At 37.7% G+C, this 15,084-nt stretch overlaps 1 protein-coding gene across 2 annotated transcripts in view; it reads left to right on the forward strand.

Moving 5' to 3' along the window:
• STXBP4 (syntaxin binding protein 4) overlaps positions 1–15,084 on the forward strand; it is a 1,994,403-nt gene that overhangs the window by 971,531 nt on the left and 1,007,788 nt on the right. For both annotated transcript variants that reach the window (XM_044090468.1, XM_044090469.1), the window contains exon 9: positions 8,685–8,781. In XM_044090468.1, coding sequence (XP_043946403.1) covers positions 8,685–8,781 — 97 coding nt within the window. The remainder of the gene's footprint in view (positions 1–8,684; positions 8,782–15,084) is intronic.

Raw genomic sequence — 15,084 nt, forward strand, 5'->3', positions numbered from 1 at the left:
GCTGGAGCTCTAATGAGCCACTACAGGGGTTAGGAGCTGCAAGAGAAAGAAGGGTAATCTTGGGGAGGGCAAACTGATTTGTCCTAGTGTAACTGGAAAGGTATTTTGTTTTTTGACTTATGGAAGATGTACCTTTGAAATGAAATGTTCATGCAGCATGTAAGTAATTACTACCCTAGCATATACTTGTAAGTGATCTGTTCAGAGATCAGCAATATGAAAGGGGTGTGGCTTGGTCAGCAGTGTTAATGTGGGTGTGGCTTTCTGAGGGGGCAGCAGTCTTAATGTGGGTGTGGCTTTCTGAGGGGAGCTGTGAGTACAAATTTGAAAGTCCTGGCTACACCCCTGGGTAGAAGGTATGCATTAGCTAAGATTTTTCTTGTATCATTTGTAATTATTTCTATATAGTATTCCACATTTTTTTTTGTTTTGTTTTTGTTTTTTACATGGGCTCCATGCTGGTCATATTTCAGGTTGTTATGTGTTACAATACTTAACAGTTTGGTTTTGGATACTACGTCTAGTGGGATGTTATTAATAGATGTGATGGAAAAGGACTGTTTAATTTCATGGCTGTTTTTAACTGTGATGAGCGTGAGTTTTATTTTGTTAGGATGGATAATTTGAGAGTTAGTTAGCCGAGTTTTAGTAGAGGAGTAGAAGTCTTGTGTGATTTTTTTGTAATAAGGAGGAGTTAGTTGCGGAGCAGATGATGGTGGATTCATCGGCATATTGAATAATTGAAGCATTTTTAGAAGCCTTGTGTAATGATTTGGAGTATGTATTGAATAGTAGATGACTGTGTATGGAACTCTCTGGTACTCCTATAGTCACTGGAAAGTAGTATGAGAAGGTTTGCTGCCACTTAACAGCCTGTTGTCTGTCAAAGAGATAGTTATGAAACCAGACTGCTGTGGATTGAAAGAGGACATTAAGTAGTTGTTGATGGAGAACAGTGTTGAAAGCTTTAGATAAATCTAGGAAGAAGAATGAAACAAATTTTTCCTTTCTGCATTGATAGTATTTGTAAAGCTCAGAAAAGCAGTTATGGTGCTATGTTTGGATCTAAATCTGTTTTGTATATTTATGATGAAGTTATGAGAGGTAAGGTAATTCATAATATGGGTATGAATACATTGTTCAGGAATTTGGGCTACAGGGGAAAGAATGGCCATTGGTCGATTTGTTATAAAGATCAGTGACAGTACCAGCTCTATGTAAAGGAATGATATAGGATGTTTTCCAAACCTCAGGGATTCTACTTTCATTTAAGAATCAAACCCTATTCTACAGGAAACATTTTAACAGCTCATAACCCCTTAAATGGTCTGTGTTAGTTAGTAGAATTTTGCCAAGATAATTTGCTAGTCATAACAAACATTCTGTCTTAATAACCTAAGATGTATTTACATATGGATGTCAACAGATGATGTAGATCAGATAGCACGTGCTATGTGCTGTATCTTTAAGAAGCATGTCAAAGACTGAGTGATCACGTATAAATGTTAAGCATGTGCCAATCCTAATGCCATTTTGAGAGTGCAGCCAGAGAGTAAGCATGTATGATTACAACAGTTAGTTTGTATATGTTACTTAATTTAATTCAGTAAACTTGTATCATGATGTGTTTGTGTAAAATAAAGCTGCTTGAACAGAACCCACAAAGACTCTATTGTGTCCAAAGTAGGAGAGTGACATGGTGTCAGAACTAGGATCAAAGAGAATAAGCTTCAGAACCATGAGGTGCAGAGATGATCTTGAAGGTAAACTAAAAGAAAAGAGCCCGAAAAAAGCAAAGGTAATGAGAATACCACAAACTACTTGTTTTATAAAAAGGACAAAATGGGGTATTACAAGGGCACAAAACGCATAATTAAACAAGCGGGAGGCAGAAAAGGCTTATTAACTAAGGGAAATGTTTAACATAAAGATGTTTGACGAAACAATTAACAGAAAAGTAAAACAAGCATGTTTAAAGGCAAACCGAGCATGTTTAAGGCAAAACGGGCATGTTTAGAGTAAAACAAGCACAAGAAAAGTACAGTGGACATGAAAAGAGATTAAACGAGCAAAACAAATATAATAAGGGCAAAAAAGGGGCACATTAAGCGTAAATTAAGCAAGGCGACTGCACGTTTTTGGCAAAGTGCTGTGTTTTGGCATAACTACGGCTTCATATTGTATCAAGGGCATAACTAAAGTTATTTGAAGTATCTCAAAGTGTGTAAAAAGTGCTTACAGTGTGTGCTTATTACTGTGCATGTATTTCGAAGAGTTATTTGTGTGCAAAGTGCAACTGTTTTGTGAAGTGCAGTCAAAGTATAGCCATTTGGAAAAGTTTCTTGTGGTGGGTGTGTCTATTTGCAAAGTGCCACCATTACAGAGTGTTCCTTGCACTATAAAGAATTGCCTAGAAAGATACTGCCATTTTGGGGAAGTTTCAATGTGTTGTGTACTGTTTATTCGCAAAGTGCTATTACTTCAAAATGTTAATGATTCTGAGCTTCTCTTGCCCAGTTCAGTCACATTGTGCAGTTATTTGAAGTGTTTCTTAAAATGATGATAAATTACTTTAGCAGTACAATAAGTTGAAAAGCATTACAGCACCCTAGAAACTTGTTTTGCAAAGTCCCATTACACAGAGGCTTGCATTGTGCAGTTATTTGACATTTTTTTTTTGTATTGATAAGAGGTGGTTTCGTGCAATGTAGTAATCTCAAGAGTATTATAGTGCCTGAGAGAGACATTTCGTAAAGTTCAGTTATACAGAGGCTCATTGTGCTGTTATGTGTATGTGTTCGTGCTTATATGCAAAACCCCTCACTGGTTTGTGTTAATATGGCAGACGGATTTTGAAAGCCCTTATATCTTGTATTTGATCAGAATATTGCAGAGAATTTTTCAGCAAGAGTATGACTATTTTTATACAAGCAGTTATTCAGATAAAGATGCACGCACCAAGGCATTAATTTTGCTAAACTTAGCTGGGTCAGACGCCATAGAAAGAAGGTTTTCATTTGTATATGCACCAGCAGTGTATGAAGGAGAAGGTGAAAACTGTCATATTGTTGTACAAGCTGAGTCAAGGGAAGACCCCATGTGTTTGAAGCACAAGTTCAGAGAAATGTGTAACCCCCAGACAGATATTACACTGGAGAGGCATTTGTTTTACATGAGAGATCAGAAACCAGGGGAAACATTTGCAGCTTATAAAACTGACCTGAGAAACAGAGCTAAAACATGTCAGTTTGGTTACTAAAAAATTAGGTGATAAAGGACAGTCTTGTGTGTGGTATTAATAGTGCTGCTGTGAGAAAGATTTTACTGCGTGATAGTGATTTAACATTGAACACATAAGTATCCTTGAAAGTGACAAGAATATGGTATCAGCAGGCTCCAGAGCAAATGTAGACAGCATGCAGCATGTGGCAAACAGAAATAGGCCTACTAAGCACATGGCAGCCACAACCCCTGCTGGTTCATCAAGAAAACTGCATAGATTTCCAGTAAATTCTAGGACCACTTCACTTAGAGGGGCATGTTCCTCAAGTGTGGTACAAGCATGACCCAAGTCCAGCTTTATTGTTAATTGTCTCAATTGTGGTGTATATGAGTCTAAAGGAGAGAAGTGCTTAGCATTTGGTCAGCAATGTCACAAGTATAACAAATGGAATGATTTCCATAAGGTTTGAAAATCAGGTAAACCTCACACAGTTGTAAAGAAAGGTCATACAAAAAAGCAGTTTGCTCAAGTAGAGATGCAGCAGTCGGCTTTCTATGTGGATGGTATATCAGTAATTGGTGAAAGAGTTGATGCAGTGAATTTATTGGCAAATCGCAAAGTGTTTTGTACTGTCCGGATCAATCCACAGAGCTTAAAGAAGACACAGATTAAAAATGTAGTGTTATATCAGCAAACACATTTGCTAGAGTGAGAACTAGTGAGCAACTCAATATGGCCAGTAGTGAGAAACTTGTCGCTTATGGAGGTGAAGAGATGAAAACCAAAGGCTTAGTGATTATTTCATGTTATTTCGCCAAGAACTCTTACAACTTGTTTTTCTGTGTAGTCAGAAGACCAGTGCAGTCTTTATTGGGTCTCAAAGATAGTTTGAGAATGAATCTGCTTTTTTTTTTTTTTTAACCAAAGAAGTCTCATAGTTCTAATTTTTCTGAAGTCATTTTCTCAGAATATGCTGATGTTTTCAAGGACATTTTGGGCAAACTTCCAGTAGTGTATTCCATGAATTTAGACCCGGAGGTCACTCCAGTAGTCAGACCAGCAAGAAGAGTTACGATAGCTATGCAGGATAAAGTTAAGGCTCACGTGGAAAAAATGGTACAGCAAGGCGTAATTGGTTCAGTTACAGAACCAACTGAATGGGTATCGTTTATGGTAACAGCTCACAAAAAAGGCTCAGACGAAATCAGACTATGCATTGACCCAAGATGTTTGAACAAAGCATTGAAAAGACTATCATCTAATGCGCACAGTCGAAGAGGTTGCAGCTCTTGAGTTCATTTTGGCAAGTGATGCTTGGTTGCAAATCCTCATTACTAACCACTTTTGGTACTCCGTTTGGCAGATACAGATTTCTAAGGATGCCATTTGGAATAAATTCTGCAACTGAAGTCTTTCAGTGTGTAATGGACCTAATTTTTATGGGTTATCCTTTTGCCATAATAGTCGATGTATTGGTTAGAGACAGTGGTGAAGCAGAGCACAACAGAAACCTAAAGAAATTTCTAGACAGAGCACGTGAAGTGAACTTGAAGCTCAGTCCTCTGAAGTGTAAATTCAGACTCTCAGAAGTTACATATGTAGGTCATTTGTTTATCATTACTGGCTTAAGACCAGACCCGACCAAGCAAGCAGCCATTCTTGCGATGTCAGCACCAGACAATGTTCAAGCTCTACATTTCTTAGGCATGGTCAACTATTTAAGCAAGTTTATACCAGACTTCAGTAAGTTGACAGCACCTTTGAGAGCTAACGTGCAAAACTGTTGCATGGTCATGGTTAGAACAGCACCAGAAGGTGTTTGAAGAGCCCAAGCAGAAAATTGCCACTCACACCAACATTAAGATACTATGATGTGAACAAACCAGTTACTCTTTCCTGTGATGCTTCAAATTTTGGCCTAGGTGGAGTTATACTTCAAGAAGGCAGACCAGTAGCCTGTGCATCTAGAACACTTACACAAACTGAGATGCAGTATGCTCAGATTGAGAAAGAACTTTTAGCAATAGTATTTGCATGTTCCAAGATTCATGATTATATTTATGGTTGAGCTATTCAGATTGAAACTGATTACCAATCTCTAGTTACTATTCTAAAGAAATCTATACATTCAGTTCCAGCAAGATTACAGGAATGATGCTCAAATTGCAAAAGTACAACTTCAAAATGGTCTATACGAAAGGCAAGCTACTCTATCTGGCTGATACCTTATCCAGATTCCCCAGGAATACAATGTAACAGCTCGACGGAGAGAATTTTGACTTTGATGTGATGGCAGTGCGTAATTTTTCTACACTGTACTTGATGAGTTGAGAGATCACAATAAGACTGATCCAATTTTGCAAAAGCTCAATCACTACCTTAATGCTGGATGGCCGTCAAAGCAATCTAGTGTACCAGAAAAAAAAACGTAGTTTGGGTGGAAAGTAACCAAGAAAAACACAAACCCACCTCCTGCAAGCGAGAGGAAAGCCCAAATAAACAGTCACTGGAGTGTAGAACCACAAAGATTTATTAAATCCACTTCAGACTTGGTAAGCGCTTTCGTCCTGACAAGTATAGGACTTTATCAAAACTAAAGTCCTATACTTGTCATGACAAAAGTGCTTACCAAGTCTGAAGTGGATTTAATAAATCTTCATGGTTCTACACTCCATTGACTGATTATTTGGACTTTACTCTCGCTATCTAATATACCACTGGAAGTGCAAACCTATTTTCCCTACAGAGATGAAATGTTGATGGAAGATGGCATTATTTTCAAAGGTCCTAAAATTGTTGTTCCTGCTTCCTCAGAACATGAGTACATCCAAATTTTGCATTGTGGTCACCCAGGTTCTGCTTCCACTAAGAGGCGAGTGAGAGAATTAGTGTTTCAGCCTTCAGTACTAAAAGACGTTGATAAAGTTCTTTCTTCTTGTTCAGTATGCAGTAATACTAGATCGCACTTGTAAAAAGAACCGCATCGTCTACATCCAGTCCCTGAACTAACTTGGTTGACAGTTGCCACTGATATCTTCGAGTGGATCAATCAGTACTACTTGGTATTGGTAAACTCTTATTCAAATTGGTTTGAGATTTAGCTACTACCTAATCCAACATCTACTACTTTTATTACAAAGTTGAAACTTCATTTCTCAGTCCATGGTAGCCCACACAAAGTTATTTCTGACAATGGTACTCAATTTACTAGCCAGTTGTGTCAGACATGAGGATGAGACTGTCTGCACATTACCAGCAGTCCTGAGTATCCTCAGTCGAATGGCCTATCTGAGCGAGCTGTGCGGACTGTGAAAGAACTACTCAAAAGGTCAAGACATAATAATGCAGATTTTTTTTTAAATCTACTTCACCTTAGGAACATACCATGTGATGATGTTCTCGGATCTCCAGCTCAACAACTTCTTTCCAGGCAGACAAGAACTATGCTACCTATTACTATCAATCTACTAAAGCCTAAAGCCATAAATAATAAGACAGCAAGGCTCAATTATTTAAGAAATGTTCTATCCAGAAGTCATCATATGACAAGTCTTGCAAACTTCTTTCCCCCTTAAGGGAAGGAGAAATGGTCAGACTTCAAACAGAAAAAGGTTTCGACAGTGTAGGACAAGTTATTGGCAAATGTCCTGAATTGAAATCCTACCTTGTAGACTTGGAAGGTACACAGTGCAGGCGAAACCGTAAACATCTGTTATCTGTACCAGAATCATTACAACATTGTTATAGTGACTTAGACTCTAAATCTCAGAGTGAACCAAATGTTGTTTCCATCCCAGAGTGTGTTCCTACCTCAGATTCATTCCTGAAGATGTTCCAAATAAATCAGAGATTGAACATTTTTCAGAGACTTTTCCAGTAGTTAAGCCCAATTCCCAATTTTATGTCACATGTTTTGGACGAATATCTAAGCCCAGTGTGAAATATGTAGCAACATGGACTTAACTATGTATATATGTATTATATCTTGTATAAATGCATGACTAATAATTGTCTGTGGTATCTGCATGCCAGAAAGTTTCATAGCATTGCGTGTTTTGTTTTCAAGAGGGAGAATATAGATCAGAGAGCAAGTGCTATTTGCTGTATCTTTAAGAAGCACATCAAAGACTGAGCATATAAATATAAATGTTAAGTACGTGCCATTCCTAGTGCCATTTTGAGAGTGCAGCCAGAGAGTAAGCATGTATGATTACAGCAATTAGTCTGTATATGTTACCTAAGTTTGTCAGTAAACTTCTATAGTGATGTGTTTGTATAAAATGGAAGCTCCTTGAACAGAACCCACAAAGACTCTCCTACTGTGTCCAAAGCAGGAGAGCGACAGATGGTCAGTACCAAAATCAGACTGACCATATACTCTGCAGTTAGAAATGGAACAGCTCTACACAGTTAGCAGAAACAAGACCTGCTGCTGACTGTGGCTCAGACTGTCAGCTTCTTATCATAAAATTTAGAAATGAAGGAAAAAATGTCTCCAGTACAACTAGAAACAAGCTCAGTAGTATTTCAAATTAATATGCAGGGGAGGTGATAAAAGTATTTAAGGGAATAGATCTGGTAGTGCTTGAAGAGCTACTATGTTTTGTGATGTTATCTAGGAGGTGGCATCAAAAATATTCTAAATATAAAAACAATGACAAAACGACTGCATGTGGTGGCTTTAGAAGCAGCTGAGAAAATATGAGCAAAATGTTAATTGGGTGGGGAGAAGTATATCAAAACTGAATGCAAAGCAAGATAGAATAGCAAAACCAGATAAAGAAATAATCATTTTTATGTCTGAGACTTGTCACAGCTAGTTTCTGACCAAAACAACTGAATGTGCAAAACTGGAGGATAAGTCCAAAATTGCCATGTCTCATAGCCCCCTCCCCCATTCTTTGAGGTACAGCAAACTAAAGTGTCATTATTTTTAGAGAAAGGCTGCTGTACTTTGACTTTATTATTTAAGCATTTGATTATTGATGAAATGCAGTAGCTCATAGACTATTTCAGGCACAGCTTGGAGGTCATAAAATTCAGTGTAAGTGAAATGTAACAGATAACTATAAACTTCATGTAAATAAGAGAAGCTATTTAAGATAGTGTTATGTGTACTTATGAAGTGTGCCATGAGATAAAAACATGTTCACATGTTTAAAGTATTGGCTCATGGTGGCATGCTTCAGCCAGGAAATGTAAAAAAGGAATTTGCTATGGATACAATATATAGTCAGCCATGAAAGAGCATCTCTCTCTCTCTCTCTCTTTTTTTTTTATAGTCAGCCATGAAAGAGCATTTCTCTCTCTCTTTTTTTTTGTAGTCAGCCATGAAAGAGCATCTCTCTCTCTCTCTCTCTCTCTTTTTTTTTTTTTGTTAGAGGAATGAGTTTTCATACACGTCCAAATGTGATGTATTTTTGGGGTTATAATCACATTTAATCTTTCTTTCATTATTTAGGCTTTAAGCTATCTAGGGTTAGACCCCACAAAAGAACAGCAGCAGATTCTCAGACAGCGCTTACAGAGTAACTCCAAGGGAACAGTCGCATATAAAGGTATTAAGTCATTTTTATATCAGTGATTTTATTGAATTTGTTATTTTCATGTAAATTATGGAAAGTTATACATTTGCACATGTGACATAGCTCCAGTAAAAGGTATTTTTAGTTGTATGCTTTGATACCAATTTAATGCTAATTAATTTTGCTGTTTAAAAGTGCAGTTGCTTCAGAACACATGCAAACCAGATTTTACCGCAATGTGTCGGGTACTAGATATAGGAGTAGCATAATGTGCAGAGGTAAGAGCAGGAGGGTTCTTGGTGAGTCTGCACTTGAGATTTAGTTCTGTGTTCTTCCACAAAAGCTGCTGTGACAGGAAAACATAACATTTAGGTGTATCCAGTTTCTATTCTCTTTTGGTATAGACAGACTCAGTTACCCCAGTGTACTGTTTGAGGATGTGTGTGGCCTGGCAGCCACTTTGGAAGGTACATACACAGGTGTGTGGAACACCTGTATATCTCCAGTAGTGCATCCTTTTATATCTAACCATATGAGTACACGTGAAGTAATTTTCTTAGAGGGTTGACCTGTAGTACTCTAAGGCTACTCTTTTTTCAACAATTTCTGAATGCAGTTTTAGAATAAAATGTCATACAATGCATCTGCTGTTGACATTTGCTCTATTTATACTATATAATCCCCTTAAACAACTGACCATTTTCCAAAAGACAGTCCCCATATAATTGTCTTTAGCTATTTTTTGCTGCATCTTTTTGCCTCTATGCTTGCTGACTGGTGAACCTCCCCCATTTGCACTCAGCTCATTCATTCCCCTATACTGGGGAGTTACCAGTACATTTTAGGGTTACCACCATCCAGAGGGTTCATCGTACAGGAGCCAGATGGATTATGTGGGCCCTCACCACCAGCTGGGCAACTGATTGCATTTCTGTAGGTCCTAATCTCTCTATAGCTGATATGAGCATCTGTATCACCACAGGGACCACCTACATCCCCCATATGTGTGTGTATTCCTCCATTCATGTGGACAAGGAATATCATCATTGGCTTTGGAGAACCAAACCCATATTCTGCCAGTGCACAGCTGCTGTTATGTCAGACTCCTTTCTTACCACAGCAGTTTAGCCATATGGGAGCTACATCACCTCTTGCACCCCACCAGGATGGGTGATCCAGCATTAGCCACCCTCTCTCATTCCCTGTCATTCATCCCTTTCATTGTCCAAGCTGTGACTCAAATTCAGGACATCTGGTCCACAGTCAGGGCTTCCTTTGTCTATTTATGCCGCTTTTATATGGAAGTATTTATCTTCCAAATGGTTCAAACATTTTTTTCTTGACATTTTCAGGTATTGTTGGTAAATGCTACTGCTTCTCAATTTCCAAAGGTCATTTTGACCTGAATTTCATCATAAATTCATATGATAACTATTAACTGCTTCAATATATTCTTGTTAAAATTTCAGGACAAGGTGCTGGAAACTTCCATTTTAATTGTGTTTTGTACAGTTTAATAATAGCTTTTAGGGAAAGCGTACAACAGAATCTCAGTTACATCATGCCTGTTAAAATACATGTATTTCTTATAATTTATAAATGAAAGATGGTATCGCATTTTTTTAAGAAAAGATTAATGTTTTGGTTCTCCTTTCTTAAGGCTACAGTAGTGATATGATTTAGAGATATTTTGAGTTTATCATCTTAATAGAAGTGCAAATATATACATATTTATAGCAAACTGAATTTTGAAAACCGGGCACATGAACCGCTGTATAAAACTACTACTAGTATTGTGTAGCAGTAAATTATCATAATTTGTAGATATACAAAATATTGTAGCAGATGTCTCATTATAATATATTGTGACTTGAGCTTCAAAATGCATTTATCTTGTTATCGCAGGTATAATGAAACATGCACACAACTTCCATGTAATATACTTTAATGCATACAAGTCTAACCCGGGGGGGGGGAGTGGTAAGTTTTATTTATCTACATTGTACAGGATTCTTTGTTTGATGCCATGACAACTCAGTAAAAAATATATATATATATTCTAGGCCATTATAGTGCTATGCATACTAAGCTGAAGTTAAAGACAATACCCACAATGGAAATGAAGTATAATACAAAATAGCAGACTGACAGTGATCACCTCTGAACCAGTAGATCAACTGTCTGTGAATAAAAGGGCATTTAGAATTCATTAATTTCATTATGATACTTTCAGAAAGTTATTACAACTACAAAATGATCTTAAGATCACTGTTCTACTCTTAGAGGGTTTCATTGTATCACTTTGCTGAATCTGACTGTGCCACTTTAATTGCTCTAGTCTTTGGCACATTATCTGTGTTGGTATATACTTTTTCAGATAAAATATCCTAGAAGTTGAACTATTGTAGAACATTATTTAGATGTTCAAAACAATACCCACAATGGTGCATAATGCAAATTATCAGATTGTTACAGTGAACACCTGTGAACCCACTGGATCACAATGCTATATCTCAGTATCCCTTTCAGATTTAATTATAAAACTTTAAAGCAGCTGTCATATTGTATTGAGGTGCAGAATCCTCCTAGTACTGGTATTCTACCATTAACGAATTGGATGGCGCAGTTGTGCCGTGGTACTGTTGCAGCCTCACAGAAAGAGGTTCTCCAGTTTGGTTCTTGGCTGGAGTGCCCTTCTGTGTGGAGCCTGCATGTCCTTCCTGCATTAGTGTGGGTTTCTTCTGGGTGCTCGGGTTTCTTCCCACAATTCAAAGACATGCATCTGGAGCATTTCACCCGGGCCTCCGCTAAAAATTGGCTTAGTTCCAAGTTAGATTTTCCCAGTAAACAAATGTTAAATAAAAAAATAAATAAACGGTTTCACAACAGCACTAAACTGAATTTCACCATATCAGTTTAGTTGCTCCAATCTGTGACATGTTATCGCTTGCAGTATGCAAATAAAAAATCTATACTTGCTAATAAATTAAACAGGATTTTTACTTCTGCTTTAATACCAGCTTTGGCAATGAAATATTCTAGGCCATTATACTACCTTGCATTTTGAACTTCTGTACATTATGCCTGCAGTGGAAATGGATTACATTGCAAAATATCAGACTGTCAGCGAGCATCTCTAAACCAGTGATATGAACTTCATAAACACAGAAGGCCATATATCAGTGTCCTTGTCTGGTTTTATTATGACATCTTAAGGCAGTCACCAGATAGTGTTCTACAAAAAACATCTAAGATTCCCATCCTACTTTTATAGGTTTCAGTGCAGCTCAAGACTGAACATCCCCATGCAATCTTAGTTGCTGCAGTCTATGGCATCCTGTCTGTGGCGGGGTCCAAAAGAAAAAAATATGTATTTCACCTATAAAATATACATAATCTTAACATTTTACTTCTGATGTAATGAAAACTCCATAGAGAAGTATTGTAGGCCATCATTCTATTCCCTATACTAAGCAGAAGTCAGTCACTGCATCCATCCATCCATCCTCAACCCCTTTTTCCCCATTTTGCACATGGGGTTTGGGGGTGTCACTTCAACAGTGACAATCATCTCAAGCCAAGGTTTACATCACTGGGTGGCAAGCCCGGCCATGGTAGTTCATCCATACCACTCACTCACACACACACTCACACCTAGGGCCAATTTACAGTGTCCAGTTTACCTGCTGCAAGTCTTTGGATGGTGGGAGAAAAACAGAGCACCAGGAGGAAACCCATATCACCGCAGAGAGGACATGCAGACTCTGCACAGAAGGCACCCCAGCCAAGAATCGAACTGGAGAAGCTCTTGCTATGAGGAGACAACACTAACCTCTGCACCACCGTGGCGGCCTTCAATCACTGCACTCACAATGGAAATATAATATAATGCAAACTATAAAACAGTGACCATGAACGCCTCTGATCCAGTTAATAACTGCCTATAAATAAAAGATCATATCTCAAGCCCTTTTGCAGATTTAATTTTGAAAAGTTAAAATAAACTCCATATAATACACAGCAATATAAAAGCTCCTAAGATTATTATTCTGTTTTAGGCGTTTCCCCTAAAAGGCGTTTTACAGCACTATGCTGAATTTGTCAGTCAGTTTAGTTACTGCAGTTTTTGGCATGTTACCTAAAACAAACTGCAAGTAAAAAAATATACTTTTTCTAGTAAATATGCATGAGTTTTACTTTTGATATTCAAGGCATTGTTTTACATGGCATACTGAGCAGAAGTTCAAAAATAACACCCACACTGGAAAATGAGTATATGGCAAAATATCAGACTGTAACTGTGAACATTTCCAAATCAGTGCATCAATTGCCTATAAATAAAAGGCCATATTTTAGTCCCTTTTCAGGTTTTATTATGAAACTTTCAGGCAGTCATCATGTGAAAAAAGCACCTAAGACTGATATTTTGCTCTTGAAGATTTTGGTGCAGCACTACACTAAACTTCACTATACCACTTTAGTTGTTACATCATTCTGTTTCATGTCATGTGTCAATTTTTAGATGGAAAGCAAAATATTTGTATATAGACATATATATTTATATTTAATATGATGACAATTCAGTAAGAAACTATTCTGGCCCATTATTTTTTTTTCAGCTTACTGAAGATGCTTGTACAACATCCCTAGTAGAAACAGAGTATAATGCAAATTGTATAATTGATTAGATCTCTCTACTCCTTTGAGATTTCGTTATGAAACCTGAAGGCAGAAGCAGCACAGTGGTCAGCTATAAAATCATATTGACTATGTTTCTGTCCTGAGGAATTTTAATGCAGCTCACAGCGAAATTTGACCCACAGCTTTAACTGCATGGAAGCATGGCACAGCATGTTACAACTAAACAAAATGTTTTTCTGGTTATATACAAAAGGGCTTTTACTCTGGTGTTATGGGAACTTGGCGTACATATGTTCTGCATATTAGCCTTGGCTAGTTTTGTGAGCAGAGTTCAAATTGCTCAAGGTGGAAACCCAGAATAGTGCCTGATTTTGACAACAAAATCCATCTGAAACACTGGATTTCCTACTTGTATATAAGATGATGTATATATGTGCCCCAATGCAGTTCAGAAAAGCTGAGATCAGACAGCCTACAGATGGACTCTGGGTATAGTGCCAGATTGTAATATCAAAAGCAGTCTGAAAACTGGATTTCCAGGCTGTGTATAACAGACCAGAATCCACACAGTGCAAGTAGAAGGTGTTTCATCATAAGGTTTGAAAGTGATCAGCTGTGTCTTTCAGGGCTCATTCCCCAGACTTCTCCTTTTTGGCATTTACTTCTAACATTTCCAAGTAGTGAGACAAGACCTCTGGCTAACAACTTTGTAAATGACTGTAAGTGGATGGTTGATATAGTACTGTCTGACAACCCCCCTCTAGAATGAACTCTCCCTAATAAACTCATGATGTACTAAAATGGGCAAAACTTACAGTAAATGCTAAAAAGTGTAGGGTCATCACGTTTGTTGCACAACCCCTCCCTTCATCTTATTGTATAGACAGTACACCACTGTAATATGAAAATGTAATCAGGGCTGTATGAACTTGGGTCTGTATCTCTTTCTTTTTTGACCAACATGTGACTAGCTCTGTCAGTACATCTTTTCTTTAACACAGGTAATTGCCAAAAGAATATCATCATGGTCTAAAGTGGTAATTGTTCCCTTGTACTTGGTGTGATGATAGGAGGTACTGACAGCCATGCCAGGAGAAACAGGGCAGTAGATGTATGACTTGTGCCAGTACATCTATTTGGAATTTTGTAAATAATTATGAGTCATTTGTATATGAAACTGATTTGTACAGATGCTTGAGCTGAAAATGTATTTCTGAGGCTTGTTTGTGTTAAAATGTATCAACAGTGCACCCTGCCCCTGGAATTATAAGAAATGTGCATGCATTATTGTGACTAAATTAAATATGTATGTTTTAATAGAAAATACTGGGACAGCAAGGGTTAACCAGCTGGCTTAGTTTAAGAACAATAAGGGAAATGTAAATGAGATGTTAAACCATTAAAATGGTACCCCGCATTGCAGAATAAGACCAGAGATGTTAGCTCTGGAAGAAGCCTTTGTTCATTAGTTCAGTAAAAAGAGGGCACACCCCAGGCACTGCCATAAACATTTAAGATGTGTAATGTAGCCAGCCATGCTAAATTCCTATCTCAGCTTCATGGGGGGGGGGTTACTGTGAGCACCTAGAGTCAGGTGACCAGATGAGGTCATTCTGCAAGCCGTCTTGGATATTATATTTTACAGGGAGTATTCTGTGTGGAAGCCTGACTAGAAAGACTGCTCAGATATCTCAT

This window comes from Protopterus annectens, chromosome 12.part0 (assembly GCF_019279795.1).
Source record: "Protopterus annectens isolate FY-2018-M chromosome 12.part0, PAN1.0, whole genome shotgun sequence".
Lineage (NCBI taxonomy): Eukaryota > Metazoa > Chordata > Ceratodontiformes > Protopteridae > Protopterus > Protopterus annectens.